This window comes from Zalophus californianus, chromosome 2 (genome assembly GCF_009762305.2).
Source record: "Zalophus californianus isolate mZalCal1 chromosome 2, mZalCal1.pri.v2, whole genome shotgun sequence".
NCBI lineage: Eukaryota > Metazoa > Chordata > Mammalia > Carnivora > Otariidae > Zalophus > Zalophus californianus.
This window is the reverse complement of record NC_045596.1, coordinates 121,657,843-121,678,361: the sequence shown is the minus strand read 5'-3', so window position 1 is coordinate 121,678,361 and position 20,519 is coordinate 121,657,843. Positions and strand designations below refer to the sequence as shown.

Sequence of the window (20,519 nt, the reverse complement as noted above, 5' to 3'; positions counted from 1 at the left end):
ATGTATCCATGTGGACACATCCTAAATTCCAGTTCTGTGTCTGACCACGTGGGTTGTTAGTAGGGAGTAGGGTGGCTCTTTGTACTTCTCAGTTAAAGCGAATGTTAGCTTCAAAATGTGCTAGCTAGATGATGGGTTAAGGAGAAGTTGATGGACTATTTCCATTCTGTTATTTATCTTCATATCGTGGAGAGATGATTTGGTGGCTGTTACCGATTTTTGAATCTGAGGAGTGGAAGGAAAGGTGGGTCTTCTCCATCTGCCCCCCTTCCCTTTGTACACACTATACTGTTGGTTTCAGGGCAACCCAGGGCTAGATTCAGATGTAATTTGGCTTTACCGAGAAAGTATTATGAGAATGTGGTGAGAGCTGGCACCCATGTTTCTAAACATCTCTCTCTTTACTGTTTTTTTCCTTTGCCTTAGAAAGAAATCTTCGTTGAATTCGAAATAGATAGGTAGGGTGGCTTCTTGCAGCAGAGAAAGGGTGTCTGTCACCTAATCATTTAAATAAACAAATAATAATTTGCAAAAAAGATCCTTAAAAATAACAACACACCATCCTGATTTCAAGCAGGGCTTACATTTTAAAGCTGTTTCCCAAAATGTTGCAAAAAGGGCACAGAAAGTGGATTCTGGAGTTACAAAGAGATATGTGCTCGAAAAGCCAATCCTGTATTGAGTAATTTAGACACCAGCATTTCTCTGACCTTCTTTAGGTCAAGGGAAGTCCAAACCATGGGGAAAAAAAAAAGTGTCTTTTAGGTCTGACCTTATTCCTCCTTTTTGAACAGGATTCAGTTGTTGCCAGGTCATGGTGTATTTAATTCCTTTAAAGAGTCCACCACTCAGTAGCCTTTCCCCCCTGCAAGAGAGACGTGACACTTGAGGAGGAGGTTTCTTTCATGTGACCCCGCGCCCCAGCACATGCCACACTGTTCCTCTGAAAGGGGATGTGAGAGAGAGAAGATTATGTCCGTTTGCTATAAAGATAAATGTCACACATTGACTCAATTCTCTTTGAAGCTACTGTTTGTTGCCTCTCAGAATAAAATAAATGGTTTTTATTTTAAAGACAAAGTTTCTTGTAAACGGCCACCAAGATTCCCAGGATGCCAGGCTCCTAGTTAAAAGAAATAACAAGGAGAGTTTCAAGAGAGAGGGTCTCTGAAACATCTTATTTTACTGAGTAAAATTTAGATATGCTTAGAAGCAAGCTGGTGTCATACAACTGAAGGCTAAGAATATTTCCTGGGTCAATAGAGAGAGAAGTTTTCTGGGTACTGTTTTCCTTCATATTTACGTGATGCTATTAAAATTTATTGCAAAGCCGTAGAAAGTCCAGAAAGTGAGGTAACCTCCTCCTCTACTCCCGTTAGGTCCATGGTTACTAGAGCCATAATCTGGGAATGATCACAAGACAGGAACTTGTTTAGAAAATTCACTTTTTAATCAAGATTCAGAACTCTCTGTCACTGACCTCAGTTCTATTTTCCCAGCGATTTAAACTTAGACTGCCTCTAGTCTAGATATACAGCTATCGAAAACTTTAGTTTTATTGAATACTTAGCAATCATTAAAATATGCATTAATAACATCAAAGTCAATAACAACAGATAAATCCAGTGATATCCATTGCTAATCCATAGTTTTTTACACCCTGAAATAGCATTTGAGAGACATGCCCATGAAATTCTATTAAAAGATATTAATTCCCTATATCTTGTTTGGAAGGAGGATGGGTTATCCTACACAGATGTGCACTGGTGGGTTGATAGGCCTGGAGTGGAGTTGGTGATGAGGGTTATGCATACCCAGGGTCACCTGGCATCTTGAATTCCTTTGATGTGTATGGTAAGGTGTATATGCAGATACTACCTGCAGAGGACTTGCAAATTAGCTCGATTTTCTGCGAATTGCTACATAGGATCTAATAAGAGAAAGTTTAATTTCAAGGCCTACAAAACAGTTACATTGGTTTTAAAAATTCCTACCTTGAGTTCAAGCAAGTAAGTTAATGAAAGCCTCCGTGACTTCCCCGCCCCCCCCCGCAGTGATATGTGTTGTTATTGTTTTATGGATTTATATATAACAGCAGGGTAGAAGACCAAACCAGAAGTGAAGATATTGGCTCTAATCCCAATTCTGCCACTAACTAGCAGAGGGATTTTAAGCCTACACCTTAGTTCAGCTTCCTCATCTATAAACTGAGCTAGTTGGGAATGATCTCCAAGAGTCCTTCCTGTATTAAGATTCCTTGCTTTTCCTTTCTTATTCTTGAACTCTGTCTGTCAACTCAAAACAAACATAATTTTTTTTCCCTATTTTTTGAATTAAGTATCTTGCTTCTTAAAATTCGCCTTCCAACCTCCCACAAGATTATCTCTGCCTTGGGTAGATCTTGTCCATTGTAAATAGTCTAAACATTTTCCATTGTACCTTACTAATGGTGTAGTCATACTGCCTGCATTTTAAATATCAGCTGCTCCAAATTCATTTTGGAAATAGGTGAGATGTAAGTACATGAACATCTCTCCACACCCATTCATTTGAGACATGTATCGGTGTGCTATGTGAAAAGCATGCACTCTTGGGCTGACACTGCATCCACTGGGACTTGCTGGCAGCTTCCTGTACCCTTTTCTTCCATTTCCAGCACTCATTTCACTTTTTGATACTCTCTTGACCAAGCCCTTTCCAATTACTCTCATTACAGTCCAACACAGATTTATTGAATTGCACATCATACCCAGCACTGTCTGGGTGCTGGAGACACACAGGTCCTCTAGCCTTGCCCCAGCCAATCCCCCCTCCCGCCCCCTTCCTCCCCTTCTGTCTTTCCACCTCTCTCTTTTCCCTGCTGAGCTGAATTTGACCATCAGAGTTGTGCCTAGTCTGAGCTGGACTCTACCTGAGTAGCACAGTGGACTCCTGCTCCTTTATTTTCTCCAGGCTCCTGTGACAAACCACCATTTTGGGCCAGGCCCTGAGCTCCGTATTTATGTGATGTCAGTTGTTTAAATTTACATCTGCTCTCCTGTGAGAGCTTTGGAAGGTACGACTAGAGCCTATCAGCACTACTATTATTGCAACAGCTACTACCAGTAGCTTTCATTTACTGTGTGACAGGCATTTTACACACATTTATTATCTCTCTTATTCCAATAATACTGTTGTCTGTGAGGAGAATGTATATTCTCCAAAGAAGCAAAGTAGCAACTATCCATGCCACTGGGTCTGTTAGCATTTGGTGGGATTTAGTTTTGTTTGTGGTGATATTAACCAGATAGTGATCTATTTGGGGGAAATTGTTTATCAGACAGTTGTAAACTAGGTGAAATAATGAACATTTCAATCCTATTGCCTTAAGAATGTGTGGTTCAGTCTGAGGAAGTGGTCATATTTCCTTAGGCTCTAAATTTGAGTGAAATTTACAGCTGTCAGTTCCTTGAAAATAGTTTGGCATGCAAACTAGAATACATCCTTACGTCCTCCCTTAGACAGGGAGGGCATCCTACTAAAATACCAAAAAATGTTTAATAAATAAAAATGCAGATGTACCAGGAGAGATTAATGGCCAACTTTGAAAATCGATCATTGTATTATGGTTATTTTTAGCATTTGGCTTCTGTCTTCTTCCGTTCCTGCTGTGATCAGTTAAAATTTTCAAACAGTTATAATAGTGTAGTGCTTCGACACATATCTTGCTGTTAGTTTCTCTTCATTATGAGTATTCTAATTCTTTTCCCAGTCAATGCAAGGACACCCTAATTTGTACATGATTCGTGTGTCTTTTGGTATTAATTAAAACAAAGGAAGAATAGCTCCAAAATAAAATAGATTTACATGAAATGCTAATATGCAGGATTTAATGTAGTGTGCTCTGTAATACACACTAGAGGGCGGGGGGGGGGTTGTCAGAAAAATAAGATATTGGTCACATTAAGCAAAGTGGGGTGTCCGGGGGGCGCTGGCCATGTTCCTTTTGTCAGTTAATGCCTTTTTATTGCCTTCCTGTGATGTGCCATGAAACCTCAGATTAGTGGAGGACATCTCCGTTTTTCTGTCCTCTCCCAGACAATTCTGTAAAATTAGGCAGTTTGCAGGTTGAAAATGGGGATTAGGGGCAGCCTGTTTGTGTATGTCTTTCTTACTATTTTGATGTTCTTATAACCCCAAAGAGACATCATTATCATTTTCCCCCCTCTGGTTTATGACAATAATCTCACCTAGAGGCCTGGTTCAGCTTTTTCCCTCAGATCTATTGTTCAATGTGTAGTCTTTGTGATCAAGATACCAGAGTGGAAGAAACGACAATGAAGGATAGAAAATGAGAGGCCAAATTAGGGGTAGGACTCCAGGTCAGCAAAAGCAATCAACAAAAAACAGCAGGAAAGCTAAAGGCAGGTTAATTAAAAAAAAAAAAAAAATGTTTATAGGCCTCTACAAAGTGTGTTTGTCCTTGAGCGAAAGAACCCTCCATCCCACCCCATCCCCCAATCAGAAAAGGAAATGCTTGGGACGGAAACATCACAAGTAGAATTTCCAGACTTGAAGGTATATTTTTAGCAGATTCTTTTTCAGGTTGCTTGTTTAGGGTAACCAATATTGCTTATTATACCTGTCATAGTAAAACAGAATTTTTGGAATGCCCTAAGTGTATTCCAGAACCCTTCTGGTGTGATCCATGATAAGTGCTCCTTTGCATATAGAGACTCAGTTGACTCGATGAATAAATAATAAGATGATTTTAAAGTTTACACATGAGAATATATCCTTTTAAAATTATAAAAGTAATGTGCACATTAAAAAATCCAGTGAGTATAGAAGAATATAAAATAAAAACAAAAGTTTCCCTCTCTGACCCCTTCCTTTTAATCCCCAGTTCTTCAAAGGTAACTGCTTAATGGTTTCTTGGGTATGCTTCCGGACCATTTTCATACAAATAAAAGGATATCATTTTTTGTTTCATTTACTCATCCCGTTCTTTCTACTCTGTCTTTTTTTGCTCAAGCATTTAAAAGCAAATCCCAGACCTCTATCCATTTGCCTGTATTACCATGTATATTATCTCCAAAAGAGAAGAACTTTAAAAGATAATAACCACAGTAACTATTATCACATCAAACGGGATCAACGATGGTTTCATGATTTTGTGGAACACCTGGGTTACAATCAGTATTCCTTCAGTTATCTCGGAAGTGTCTTTTCATAATTGCTTTGTTCGTGTCAGGATCAAAATCAGCTTCACACCTTGTATTGGCTTGATATGTCTCCATAACCACGTCCCTTTCCCTAGCGCCATTTCCTTGAAGAGACTGTCATCTGTCCTGTAGAATTTCCCACATTCTGGATTTGGCTGATTCTGTCCCCTGGGCATGTGGGTTTACTCTGTTGTTGCTATTTTAACCACCTGTATTTCTGGTAAACTTCTAGTTATATAGAGTCTTGATTAAATTTTTTGTATTCCTAGGAATACAGGAATACAAAAAATTTCATAGGTGGCTTATCAGAAGGCCCACGATGTCTGTCCCCTTTACAGTGATGTTAAACTTAATGAGTGGCATTAAGTGTTGTCAGCTTGATCCATCCTTTATAAAGTTTTCTATCAGCCTGTCACCTCACTGTATTAGCAACAATTGATTCTCATTTTTTTAGAAAACAAAAATAGAATCTGCCTAAATATAGGTTCCTATCTTGCTTTATCCACTAACTCTAATATCTTGGGTGTGTTTCTATGTCAGCATCTATAGATCTAGTTCATTTTTAAAAATGGCTTCATATATATTTTTTTATGAGTGTATTACGACTTATTTAATCAGTCTGGAAATATTTCTGATCCCTCATGATGAAGGAAGGAAAGTCTGAGTCTTCAACCCTACTTGTTTTGATTTACTGTATCCCCCAATTGCAGAAGCTAGTGTGGCACTGAGCAATAGAAATTGATGAACCAGAGGGTAGCAACACAGTGTCACAGCGGAGACCCTTTCCTGTGGGAATGGAGGAGGAGAGAGTTATCTTAGCTTTCCTTGGGGGAAGTAGTTGGTTTGTTTGCTTTCCTGAAAAATTGAAGCACTTGTGACTGCCTTGTTGTAGCTCTTCCCCAAGTGGGTGGGTGGTGGGGCCCAGGGCAGAAGAAGGCAATGGATCTTGTTAGTGACAACCAGAGGGACAGAAATAAGTGGGTGAAAAACCCTGACCTTAAGAGCCCTTGATGGCCAAATTGGCAGTAGCGTTTGCTCAAGACGTAACTAAACAAGTCAACAGAGGGATCCTAAAATTTGTCTCCGTTGGAGTTTGGTTTATGAGGCTTATGATGGCTGTTTGGTTTTCAGTGTGGTGCAGTGCATCATTCCCTGTCCCATTTGATTTGCCTTTATTTCTTGCTGTTTTCTAAGTTTAGGAATTCAAATATGGCCTCAAGTCTGGAGGTTTCCTTCAGGAAACAAAGCCCCTGAAGTCAGGCTTTTCTGGGCTGAACTAGACCAGGCCAGGCAAAGCCCCTTTGCAGACACCTTCCTAGGTGTGGGATGGCCTTTGAAAGTAAGACCGTCACATGGCAGCATGGTCAGATTTTGAAAGATGGAACCCACATGGAAGTAATGAGATGAACGTGGGTTTCTACTTGAAGAAAAGCAGTGATAAAACTTCCTGGTGGATAAAGTCTTGGAATTGCCCAGGGAAAACACCAGATCATTTTTAGTGCTCTTTACATGGCAATGCATGTGAATTAGTGCTGGATGCAGTGTACCTTTTTGTTTTCCTCAATTTTTCTTTCTTTCTCCCTCTTCCAAGCTTCAGAAGAGGAAAGCGGAAAGCCTTTCCAGTGTCCGATATGTGGTTTGGTTATCAAAAGGAAGAGTTACTGGAAGCGGCACATGGTGATTCACACAGGTTTAAAAAGTCATCAGTGTCCTCTCTGTCCATTCCGCTGTGCTCGCAAGGACAATCTCAAATCCCACATGAAGGTAAGCCACCTGCGGACGGGCCTCCCAGAGAGGCAGGCACAGCCTGAGCTCTTGCACACGGTCGAGTGCAGGAGGCTTCGAGGCAGGAGAGGGGCCATCGGTGGATCCTACGGAATGTAGTGCTCACTGTCTCGAGGTCGGGTGCCCGATGAAGCATGTGGTGAAGGGTCTCCTTTTTAATGCTACTCCCGTCCTTTTTAAAGGCAAAGAGAAGCTTTGGTATCCAAACAATAGACGTAATGTAGGGCCCTTTCCTATTGGGGAGCAGCAGCCTACCTTGGCCTTGCATGGCAATGCGTGTCTGGGACACTGGGAGGAAGACTTAGGGAAGAGCAAGGAGCAGGAAAGACCAGTGCAGGACAGGCTGCTGGACCCGTGCCCCAGAGAGGGGTCTACCCTCTTCTGCTGTTGCTTTGCTCTCCAGCTGACAAACCCACAGGAACACCCAGAGACTCCTTATAGGAGGTGTGAGGACCTTGAAAGACACCTGGGCTCTAGCTTTCGCCCTGTGTGAGGCTTGAGGGGCTATTCCTGACAAGACTGGGTCCTCCCAAGGCTGTCTGTGTGTGTGTGCTGTCCTAACTCCCAGGATCACAGCTACCAAACATTTAAGGACGTTGTTTTCAGTGTCTTATTAAAAACAACTCTGTTTCACTCTTACGTGAGATGGAGAAAACTTAGTCATCTCGAAATCTTTCTGGCAGACCCCATTACTAATAAAGGTTTTCTCTGAAATCCAAGGAAGAAAATCACGAGATCAAAAGAGCATGGGCTCTTGAATTTGATAGACCTGCATTTAAATATTATTGTGCAACTTACTAGCTAAGTGGCCTTGAGCAAATGAACTTTGGGCTCTCAATTTTCTCATCTGTTCAATGAGAATGATAATGTTTATCTGGAAGCATTGTCATGAGTATTTTAGGAGATAATGTTAGCAAAGTTATCTGACACAGAAATGTTCAATAGTAGTCACTTAATTTTGATAACTGTCTTTGAACACTTTTATTTTCCCATTGATATTTTCAGTACGGCTTGGCTGTTGACATTGTTTATAACGTTTTTACTTTCCTGCCATAAGAAGCGTAGTGTATGTACATAATCAAGATATTTGCTTTTATTCAAAACCTTGTAGTCTACTCCGTCTGAATAGATCAGTGATGACTGTATAGAATTGTAGTTTTAAAAAAGTGTGCTCAGACAGAACCTCTCCTGATTTTAGGTGATAGCTTAGAAGATTAAAAAGAAAAATTAAATCCATGATGTAATTTGTATTCTGTCATTTGCCTTTTTCTCCTGGGATTAGCTTGCCCTTCATCTTCAGAATCCATTGAACACCAGGAGTTCTGGTTGGTTGGATTTTACTGAGCCTACTTAGTTTTTCCATTCCCCTCCTCATCCTCTATCACCTCTTCCCAAAGCAAAATCTCGTATTTTATACCTGCAAAGTGGATTTCATTAGCAGGGTGAGACTTCAAAAGGAATGCCTTTAAAACTAAAATTTGTTTTCGTTCCTGTGTCCTACGCTGTGTTTAGAAATCAGGTCTGGCAAATTTAAAGCTTCAGTGAGCAGAAAACTTGCATCTAGCCTGACACCTTGTAAGCTTGGTTTCAGCTCAGGGTCACATAAAACAACCTATTTATAAACCCATGGAAAAAAAAAAAAGCTGGGTTTTCAATAGCAGGAAGTACTGACCCTGAAACTACAGGGAGATGAGTTGGGTGCCTTGATGATACAGACGGTCGGCCATGACAGTGTTACAGATGAGAGCTGCAAGGGCTTTGCGGGTCGCGGGGTCTCAGAATGCTTTCAGAACAAATCAATAACCGGTACAATAAAGCAGTTGTGTGAAATTACTACTTTATTCAGACTCATAGTGTCCTAACCTGTTGAGCTACGACTCTGAGCTTTTGATAAGGGAAGTGTGAGAAGGGCTCATGCAAGTTTAATTTTATCAAATGGTGTACTCTTTCTTTTCTCTGTTCTCCACCTCACCGATGGGCCGTTTTCTTTCTTTAAAGAACCCATGCTTTTGTTTTGATTGGACGTACTCTAATTTTGAGACATTTTGTAAACACAGTCTACGTAGGGGTAGAGTTGTGGTGGTCTTGTGACTAGACATCTTCTGCTGCATTCACCAGGGACTAAAAATATGAATGGATTTTCTACAACGAATCCAGCCTGTGAAGTGGGGGCAGTGTCACCTATAGATTAAGATCTCACACTGAGTGCGGGGTCAGAAAGACCTCAGTTAGAATCTCAGTACCACGACTTTTAGTAGCTGGGAGACTTGGGGCGAATCATTTAACCTCTCCCAGCCTTCATTTCCACTCGTGGAGATAATCATCCAATCTGTCGCCTGGAGTCTGGAGTCGTTATAAGGGTTAAATGAGATAATGGACATAAAGCAACTGAATACAGTGCCCAGCACAGAGCACACCCAGGAAATGCAGCTAACTCGGTCATTTTCATCCAAGAGTTCTCGGAGTTAGCGTTTACGTTTGGAAATAGAGTAATGACGTGGGATAAAAAATTATTCTAAATTTTATTGCCTTTTTCTTTTCATGATAAATCTCTAATGGTGACAATTTAGGAAAACTGGTAAATGGCAAGAATATAAAATTGACCCTCGATCCCATCACACAGAAATAACCATTGTCATTCTAAGGGATATCCTTCCATATTGATGCTATCGACTTAGTTAAGACGAATTGGGATTCTACTTCATTTGTTCAACAAGGACAGTATTTACTGTGTTCCCACTAGGTGCTGGGCACTGTACATTTTTTTTTTTTTTTAAACCCGCCTTTTCCTCCTCCGTATATCTCGCCAGCGTTTTTATGGGCAGCTGAGGAAGGAGCTTGTAAATGCCTCCAGCTTCCTCAGGGTTATCTTAGATTTCCATTAAGTCTTTTACAACTTTCCTGGATGAGTGAGCATATAGGAATTAAATACGAAATTCATAAGCCAAGATGGAACAGAAAAGGTGGGGACTGTTAAAGTAAAGCACAGTGGTGAAGTAATGGCAAGAAACTGGGCAAGGGTCAGAGCGCTGAGTCCTGCTGGTCTGGGGCCTGCCACTTAAGGGCCTGTGACTTCTGAGGAGGCTCCTTCCCTGCCCAGCCTGGTCCCCTAAGGGGGTGGAGCAGGTGTGTGCCAAAGCTTCCTCCTGTTCATCCCACCACCACTGGGAGATGGACCTTATGATGTAACAGTGCCTTCTATTTCCCACCCCTTAGGTGCTCTCGCTGCAAAATGACCAGTCCATCAGCATATCTCTGTGTGGCCTGGAGAGAATGATATACTTTAGATAAGCGTTTCTTCACGTTAGCGGACTTCAAAGGGTTTTAAAGCCAATGTTAGGCTAAAGAGATTAAAAATCATCACAGAAAGTGCTTTTCTGTCAGGACAGAAGGGAAGAAACTCAGCAGTAGGACATAGGGAATACTTCTCTCAAAGGCCCAATGAGACATCTCGCCCCTTTGGGAAGGTGCAGCTCACATAAAATGACAAGTTCGAGAATCAACACCATGGCCCCTATTCCTCCTTTAAACCTTTAAACTGATTTTTCCACAACTAAATATAGCAAGGCCAGGATCTGGTGGAAAAGAAGCCACGTAAAAATACTTGCGCACAGACGCTTTTCAGTCCAGGGCTCCCTTTCGACTTTAGAACTTGGGCTCCCTCTCTGTCCTTTTCCCTCTTCCGGAAGCTGTTTCCGGAGCTTCTGTTCTTGGATTAGCTCCTCTCCTCTCCCGGGTCCATAGATGTAAGGACACTTCTGAAATGGAATCTGCCCTACCGCACTGCTCCCGGGACGACGGAAGCGTTCCGCCTCGTGACCTTTACCACCTGGTTCCGGGCGTGCTCTAGGCAGCACCTGTCAGGGTCCTGTGGGGCTGTGACCCGAGCCCCCAAGGTGCCCTGCTCCTGCGGGAATTGGGTGGAGGAGATGGTGGGGAATCTTCACGATTCTGTGAGAAAGCAAAATGAAATGATCAGCTCCAGACTGAAATCCCTTTGTTGTGAAAGAACAGAGAGAGGTGATGTTAACGACCAGTGACAAACGCGTCCCGAACCCCCCAACCCCTCCCGACCTGGCAGAGGGGAAGCCTTTTAATGAGCAAGGCCTTGCTGCAACTGAATTGAAGTTTATATGGTTATTTCTGAGAAATGCATGCTTTGGGGGACCCAGAATCTCTTCGGCTGTTTTTTTCAAAAAGCCACAGTGGGGTGCTGTAGCGACAGGATCTCACCATTAACTTTTAATTTCTTTGCTTTTGTTGGTCACTCAACATTATTTAAAAGTATGTTTTGGCTGGTGAATAATGCTTTTGGATTGCATTCAGAATGCGTAAACAGCTGTAGTAAAACTTGCTCTCTTGGAAAGGAAGCCTACGCAGAGGGGCCAGGTGGTGCGGTGAATTAACGAACTAGCCTTTAACCTTCGTTAGACCTGGGTTCAAATCCCGCCTAGGTCACCCCTGGAAGATGAGGTGTCAGTTCTGTTTTGGTTTTGAATCCCAGTCACTTGCTTGTCCAGATCCCACAGCTCCCCGAATCATTTGGCCCAAATCTACACAATTGGCAGTTTCTACGCAAGGGAGGGGCAGTCCTGAAATAGCAGGGTGTAGCAGGTCAGCACTGAAGTACATTGGCAGAGCTCAATGGGGAAGTTACGAGCTGACGAGCACCTGCCAGCTCGAAGCCTGGCTCAGTCTAGTGATTGATTTCCTCACTTTTTCAAGCACTACATTTGGTAGGGACAGGAAGGAAAAAGCTTCTTCCAATTTTTTACAGGTACTGTGCCTGCAAGACTGGAACTGGATTTAAAAGTCTGCACTCTTTCATTGCAGACAGCAGAATCTGGAGCCCGATAGGACCACATTTGGAAACATTGGTTTCATCTTGCCGAGAGTACTTGGTGGGGATCAGACCTTGGTTTTTCTCGCACTCTACTTTGCTTGCTTCGTATGTGATTTTGCTCAAGCCACTTACTCTGGGGTCTCAGTCTCCCTGTCTATGAAACGGGAATACCCCGGAGACCTCATTTTCCACATTCTTAATTACCTAGAGAAGCGTTTTGAAAATTGAAATTACGTTTGCAAAACAGAACTAATTCTCTGAGTGACAATAATCGGGTACGTGCAACGTATTTATTACCGTGAGAGGAATTACTTGACAGGTTGCCTCTTTTGACCCCCAACTGGTAATTATGTAAGTTCGCACTGTGCTGGGTTTATATTTTCTCTGAAGACCCACCAAGATGAGATGACTAGAATACTAGGAGGATTCTCCTGAAAACGGCCTCCATTGGCAGACAGCATCCTCCGTTGTGAGTGTGGCTCTAATCATGGGCTCTTAAGCTACGTGGACCCGCGTTATGTTTAGGGACGGACCTCATTACCTGGGGCACGGTAACAAAATGCTGCTCTGGTGATTCTGTTTCCTGGGCCAGCCCTTGGTACTGTGAGGAAATGGTTGTTGAGTAGTCTGGATATACAGCAAGGCATTTTCCGTAAGCACATGGTGGAGAGCTCATTCTTCTTGCTTCTTCGTCAGGTTCATCAGCACCAGGACCGGGGAGAGACCTTTCAGTGCCAGCTATGCCCTTTCACTTCCTCACGCCACTTCAGCCTGAAACTCCACATGCGTTGCCATCAGCATTTCCTGAGGACAGAAGCCAAGGTGAAGGAGGAGATCCCAGACCCAGATGTCAAGGGATCTCCCCACCTCAGTGACAGTGCCTGCCTGGGGCAGCAAAGGGAAGGAGGAGGGACAGAGCTAGTGGGGACCATGATGACGTCCAACACTCCAGAGAGGACTAGCCAGGGTGGGGCTGGCGTCTCGCCTTTGCTGGTGAAGGAGGAACCCAAGGAAGATAACGGCCTGCCAACCTCCTTTACTCTGAATGCTGCCGACAGGCCGGCCAACCACACAAAGCTGAAAGACCCCTCCGAGTATGTGGCCAACAGTGCGTCAGCATTGTTCAGCCAGGACATCTCTGTTAAGATGGCGTCTGATTTTCTCATGAAGCTGTCAGGTACTTCAATAGGGTTGTATTCTCTCTCTCTCTCTTTCTCTCTTTCTCTACCAGGAGTCTCATCTGTAAAGTGAGCTGGTAGTACTAGATGATTTCAAGGTCTCTTTAAATTCTAATCGTTTGCACTTTCATAAATTTTCTCCTTGACTTTTTTTGTTTTTGTTTTTGTTTTTTCCCGGTCCTTTGGAAGTAGGCATTGCTGTGGTTTGGGGCTAGAAACAACAGGGCTTGTTGATTTCCTTCCGGTTTTTCCCCTTTATGGGTTCTTGTTGTGGGGGACAGGTCACATGGTGAGCCAAGTTGGTGAGAGTTCTTTGTGTGACCTTGGGCCATATTTAACTTGTCTCTGCATTTGGTTCTTTTAAAGTGCTCGTATGGAACGTCTCATTTTGCATTATGCAAGTTTTTTATTGCCTTAATTTGAAAGAGTTTTAAAGGATATATATACAGAGACTACTGTTAGGAATTATAGTTTTAAAATTTGTGCAAATGATAAAGATTATCTTTACATTATTTTTTCCACTAGAAAAATTTTTATTGTAACAAAATATGCCTAACATGAAATTTACCATTTTAACCATTTTTAAGTATACAGTTCTTTGGCATTAAGTACGTTCCTGTTGTGTAACCATTACCACCCTCAATCTCCAGAACTTTTTCGTCATCCCAAACCGAACCTCATACCCATTAAACAAGAATTCCCCATTCCGCCCTCCCCACAGCCCCTGGGTCTACTTTCTGCTTAGGCCCCACTAGTCTACTTTCTGCTTCTATGAATTTAACTACTTTAGGTGCCTCATGTAAAGTGAAATTAAAAAAAATGAACAAACAACTTTTTAAAAAAATATTCTTTCCCATCTACCCCACTGCCTTTTGGAAAGAAGATGAAATATGTTATAAAAATTTATTATTAATTGACCTCACGTTCATCATCAGATTACACATGGTGTTTCTTTTTGTTTTTGTCCTCTATTTTTCCCCCAATTTCTCTGATTAAGTTGTGGAGTTCAATAGGGGGTGTGGCAATCCTGAGGGAGCGCTGTTTTTCCTGACTGTTTGGGAATGATAAAACATGACATGGGATTGTGCTGCTACATGTTACATTTTTAAAAGTATGATTTTAAATTGTAAAAGAGATGCGGTGGGTGGGGAAAGGTCGGCTGAGAGTTGGTTCTGTCTTTCAGTGAAGATGGCAGTCCCCACGATGATTTCCAAATGCCATTTCAGCTCTTTGGAGATTGACAATACCCTTTTAAATGGAGAATAATTGGTCACCGCCTTCCTTTAAATGGACTGTGAGTCGCATTTCACTAAATGTCATTGCCAGGTGAATTAGAGGTTCAGCTTCACTCGCTTGGGAGTCCCTTTGCTCAGTGACACTTCAGTCAGGTCTCTTGGAATGTCCCCAGCACCCTAGATCTTTGCCCCTCAGGAGCACACAACACGAGTTGGAAGAAATGAGGAAAGGTAGGGGACAGGAAATGAGGTGTCAGAAATGACCTGGGGAGTCAACCGGGGCAGGAAATGTTACAGCCAGGAGCTCCAACCCGCCAACCCACAGCGTGAGTGCAGAGTCCTGCGCTGGAAATGGTCAGATCACGGGAAGCGAAGTGGATCTCCCTGTGGCCTTGAAGAACATGGGAGGGTGGCTCTCTCCTCTCCTCCTCTCCACCCCTCCGCCTACCTTCTCCCACCCCAATCTAGGGGAAAATGTGCTTGTAGAGTCTTCGAGTTTTATATTTAAACATTTTTGAAAATGTGGGGAAATGCATGATTCTAGTTTTCCTTTTGCTGCTGATCCTTTAGGCTTCACCTCCGGCAGGGGAGGGGGCGTGCAGGGTGTGCATCTCTGATTTTTCCTGGATGGTCTCTCTCAGCAGTATTGTAGCAAAAAGGGCTCCTTTTCTGGGCTCTTCTAGTGCACTCCCAAGGGAGGGAATGCAAATGGTGTATTCAACTGGTGTGGTTTAATCATGGGATGTTTCCTTACTTAACAGACCGGGGGAGACTAAAGGGGGGGAGGGGAGGGACGGTGAGTAGCTCTTAGTATGGGGTTACTGCCTTTGCTCCAGGACTGTAAGAAGTTTTTAAATCTGGAGGAAGGGGAGAGAGGATGAAGGAAGGATTGGTCTTCGGATAAGATTACTTGGTGTATGATACACTACTCCTGCTGGGCTCAGGCTGTAATTAGCTCCCGACCCAATCTCAGGGAGCATAGATAAGGCCTGCTGAGAGCCCGCACTGCAAGCAGGAGAGACTCAAGAGAAGCCAGTCGGGTAGGTTGGGGTGAAAGACTGCACCAAAGCCTCACACTGTGATCTGTTTTCTCAGTTAGTTATTGATGGGACTTGTTTACAGTTTGGCAGTGGGAGTATTTACTGACTGATCAATTGGCATAAGAAAACAGATAACAAATGCACACTATTTATGCAAAAGGCCCATGCAGCTATTTTCTGGTGGCTTAGTAGAGGTCCTGAAACCTGACTTGTATGCACTGTTACCTAGCAACCTGTTACAAAGTCACCGGGGAGTGAGATGCATCGGTAATTTTTTTTGTGTGTGCATATTTGGATGTAAATGTAAACTTGGTGACTGTGGCGGTGCAGCCCACAGGAGGAGAAGATATGTTAAAAGGAAAGGAATACATTTTCTGGAGGGATTTTTTTTTTCTTCTTTAATTTCCACCAACTCTCTGGTTGGTCGGGCCTTATCATTTATAGCTGCTGTCACTGGGGTGCTCTACGTGGCCATGTCTGTGAATATGATCCTGGGACCCAAAGGCCAGATCCCAGGGATCTGTGGCTGAGTTTCTAGCTCTTGCCATCCTCAGCTGCAGTACAGTATGTGCTTAGTATCAGGCCTTGTCCCTCGGCGTCATAACGGCGCCATTGTTCTTGCAATGAATTTTTGAGCTGGGCTCTGTGCGTGCACCTGCTGGGACCGTAGGGTGCAGCTGTTTGTGGGCACCAAGTCTGCGAATCTCTGTGCCAGCCACATGACTGCAGAATTGGAGCACAGTGACAGATTCAAGCGTGCACATACCTACTTGTTTCCCAAAGAGAGAGACGGAAAACACTTGATTCTTTCTTGCTTGGTTATTAAGGGAAGTCTTTCTTGCTCCTTCGACTAAAACTAAGCATCGAGATGACTTCATGGAACCCAGTGGGATTAAAAAATCGCCGGTAGAATGCTGTTTTCAACAGACTCTAAATCCTTCTCCCACCCACCCACCCCCCAACCTCCGTTTTAAGGTTTTTCCCAGTCTGTGTGATTGTGAAATCAAACCCCTTCCCCGATCTATCAACTATTTCTCTGCTGAGCCCACACTTAACATTCTGTAGTCCTTCAAGATTGATGGTGCTCCCCGAGAGCCGAGGCTCCCAGGCTCAGCACCGGAGTTGATTCAGGGAAGAGGATGAGGAAGCCCCGGCTGCTGGCGTTCTGGGCTGATGGAAAAAATAATTTTGTAAACTTCGCTCAGGGTTTCAGCCTTGCAGGCAGGCCTTGGAGGGCTGCAGCCCTGTGTATTTGCATATTTCTTTCTTGGGAGCCAGAAGACCCCGGGGCGGATGGTGGAATGTCAGAGCAGGTGATCCAGTGGTCACATGACCGGGGCATGGGGGTGCGGGAGGCACTCAGCCGTGGAGCACCTAAGTTCCTGCTGCTTCTGAGCCTTCTCTCCCGTAACTAGCAGCAAGTGTAAATTCAGCGGCACATTATACTTACCTGGGGAGTTCCTTAAAAATGTCAGGGGCCCAGCCCCATTCCCAGAAGTTAGGATTTCATTGGTCTAGGAAAGGGCCTAGAGCCTAGTGATTGGCATTTTCTTTAAAATCCTCAATGATTCTCATACGCAGCTGGGACTGAGGCCCGCTGATGTGGAGTACGCACTTGGTACCTGATACAGTTTTTTCAGTACAGCTGTGGTGGTGTGGTACTTTGGGGTTTTGTTTTTGTTTTTTTCAGTACAGCTCTCCTTCCTTACTTTCTATTTCAGACCATGAAAAGGGGCCTAGTGGGTGGTGTGAGATGAGTCTGAGGCATTCACCATAGGTCAAGGTTGACATGAATAAGAGGCCTGGTTGAGTCATGGCCACTGAGCCCCTTGTTTTTCCTTGTGGGGCCTCATGACAGGAGAATTAGAAGAAGCATCTTAGTGTGTTCTCCCGTTAGAACCAGAAAGTCTCAAGACTCATCTAGAACATCAAGGGGCTGGGAGTGTCATCATCAGATGCCTGACTAAAAGTTGCTTGCAACGGCCTTTACATCATCTCTCTTCCTCAAAGCTACACTTTTCAAGATAGAAAATTTAATTCTAACTCTCCACATTGTAACCAAGCAGTTGACAGAAACTTGGCGCCTCCGTTGTAGGCTGGGAATATCTTTTTGTCCCTGGTTTTCCAAAATAAAAGATACAAGTCATTTCAACTATTTTTAATTTGGAAGCTGGCAAAAAAAAAAAAAAAAATTCATACTGTCTCCCACATTATATTAATTTTGTAAAATGAAGTCCAAAATAATTTTAACTAGAAGAGATGGCATTTTTAAAGGAGTGACTTACAAATGGGTACAGGCCGAACCGTTTCTGATTTATTAGGAGCTCTGCTGTAACACAGCAGTGGCTTTCTTGGGCCAAGACAGGTGAGTTGGGAACCGTGTTTGTGTGCTGTCTTGCAGTTTCCTGCGGGCCTTTGTTCTTCAGCTTCCATCTATTTCACACAGTTTTCTGCATCTGCAGTTACAATAGAGTGAGTCTGTAAATGGCAGCTGCCCTATCCGGTGAAGCCTTTGTTTGGCCGCTGGAGAAGGAGGGATAAGATGCGCTGTAAACCAGGTAGCCCATATTGCCTGGGGGCTGGGGCTCTGACTGGCTTTCAGTACAGCATCTTTCCACATGAGCCTTCTTGTAAGTAAATGCCAGCCAGTCATGCCGTAAGACTCCCATGCCAGTAGCCAGGGGCTCCCACTTCCCTTCCCTAAATGTACCTTCCCCAGTGGTTTTATTTTTAACAACCTCCCTTTACGCCTTCAGTTGGCCCCTCTATTTTATCTTATTCTTACTGTTTTTTTAAACATTTTATTTTATTTTTTTAAGTAATCTCCACACCCAACATGGGCCTCAAACTTACCACCCCGAGATCAAGAGTTGCATGCTCCCCTGACTGAACCAGCCAGGTGCCCGTCTTTCTAACCCTGCCCTGCTTTTCTCATGATGGGCACGCACTGATCACGTGACTGGAATTCTGGGTGTCGGAAGCAGCCTTTAGGGCCTTATCCATGCGGGCAAGCCTGAATGCCCTTTTGAAATCCTGGATTTTATTGACCCCAGTGGCGATTCATAGGAGAGGGAGTGTGACTCCTGTTTTTCAATGACTTGCTACTCCCTGAGACAGGGACTGATCTGAGTTCACAAAAGGAGCGGGACAATGGGGCCTGGGGGTGTACACCCCTGTACTGAAACTTCTGGGGGCCCTCGGTGACATCTACTCACTGCTGGTTATTTTTCCTTAACAATCACTCATATGGATATAGTGCTTACTCGGTGTCACGTTAGGATTAGCATTCCCAGTTTACAGATGGAAACCGAGAAAACAGAGGTTAAGAGACTTGCCCAAGTTTGTGCTGCTGATAAGTGGCGGAACTGGGATTCTAATCCAGGGGGCCTGGTTCCAACATTCCCTCCTCCCCCAGGCTGCCTGTACCCCAGATCACAAAATAAGGAGGCAGCGCGACTGAACTTGGCTCTGTTCTTTGCCCTGGTGTGCTGGTGCGGAGTTAAGAGTCCCCAGCATGGAGCCATTCTCTGAATGCTGTATGTTAGACACCATTGAAAGTTGCATTAACTCTTTTAGGCTTTTCAGGAATTACTTAGTGCAAATAGTAATAACAGTAAGGCCAACTAATAGTTCCGTAGGGCTTTACAGCGTATGGCATATTTCCAAATACATTGCCTCATGACAAGCATGTAGACAAAGACCAAGACTCAACGAGATTAGCTGTAAAAAGGTCATGACTGGAATTCAGATCTTTTTTCCTCGCCGTGTTGGATAGAGTACACCTCGTTCTAGAATTGGGCTGAGAATAATTTTTGATCTTGACAGATCCCTGGGAAGATTTATCAGAGTCTATGTTCCTGCAAACCTGAATCCAAGTCATTTCCTTCCTTCCCTCATTAGTATATTTTCTTCTACTTATTGCTGTTTGTTACTACTGTTACCACTTACTAATCAAATGTGTCTATAGCAAGCCGGGCGCTGTGCCCACAGCTTCATGTAATTTCTCATTTAACCCTCTTAAAAGCCCGAAGGGGGTCACTAATATTAAACCTATTTTACAGATGAGGAAGTTGAGGCTTCAAAGGTTATAGCCACAAGGGAGAGAGCAAAGATTCATCTCTGCCGAGCTGCACAACCTTGGCTCATGACCACTTAATTAGCTATTACTTAATTTTTTTTTTCTCAGTTGAGCGAACTGTCTTTTGACCTCCGTCTACTTCACTGTTTATTTTCCTTGGCTTCAAACCATGGCATCATTTCTAATGCATGCTAATTCGGTCACTAATCTGGTTAAATTTTTTGTATCTTGAAAATATATCTATAATCCAGCCCTCTGATGCAGCCTCTCCTGGCCGTCAGCTCACACCTAGCAGCTTGCCTCTTTAGCTCCCTCCCTGGTGCCTTCTCCACCCCAGCGTCCCCCTCAGGCCCTCCAACGCATTCTAATGGACTCTTCTTCTGATACCTCTTGTATCAGGCTCTGCCCCTGCCTGGCTCATTCTTCCAGAGGAACTGTATCCTCACCGCTCTCCAGAAAAATGTTTACCGTCTTCACCAGCTCGAACCCACACCCTCTCATCACTGTTTCTCTGCCTTTACTCATGTCGTTCCGGGGGTCTGGTCATTTGAACTGTGGAGTTCCATGCAGCTTCCTCTTGTTAGGTAAAATGGGGGGAAATCAGAACTTTTCGAAAAAGAGGAGTAATGTTCTTAAAACTAAATGAACTGTTTTCAGGCTCCTGTGACCCACAAGCGGTTCTGTATCTTTGTAGGGAATTTCTAGCAATGTTGGGGCCCATTCCCGTGACACCCTCTCCGACTGTTTGGCCCTATGCAAATGCTGGTCATTCTTCAAAGAATATTTTGGTTCCCACTGCTTCAGTAAAACCTTTTCCTATTAGTCTGGTCTTTACTGACAACTCTCTCACCCCCTGTGAATTCCAGTGATATTTAGAGTCTTTATCACCCAGGCTGGTGGTTGTATTATTGCATAGTTCATTCTATTCCTTATGTATGATTAGTCTGGTCTCTTGAGCTATTTCAGGTAGCTATGGTGTGTATGCGGGGTGGCAGATAATGTTTCTTTTGTAACATCTTTATCTTTATGCCATCCACAGTGCATTCCATGATGGATTATAAAAAAGATAAGCTTTTAGTCATATTCTGGAAGTCAGGTTGTCTGAGGTTGTGATATTACTTCACTTAAAATTTGCAAGTGGCTCCTTAGTGCTATA

At 43.5% G+C, this 20,519-nt stretch overlaps 1 protein-coding gene across 5 annotated transcripts in view; it reads left to right on the top strand.

The window, feature by feature from the left end:
* ZNF827 (zinc finger protein 827) overlaps positions 1 to 20,519 on the top strand; it is a 172,183-nt gene that overhangs the window by 33,762 nt on the left and 117,902 nt on the right. For all 5 annotated transcript variants that reach the window (XM_027599359.2, XM_027599358.2, XM_027599362.2 and 2 more), the window contains exons 3-4: positions 6,796 to 6,968; positions 12,529 to 13,009. In XM_027599359.2, coding sequence (XP_027455160.1) covers positions 6,796 to 6,968; positions 12,529 to 13,009 — 654 coding nt within the window. The remainder of the gene's footprint in view (positions 1 to 6,795; positions 6,969 to 12,528; positions 13,010 to 20,519) is intronic.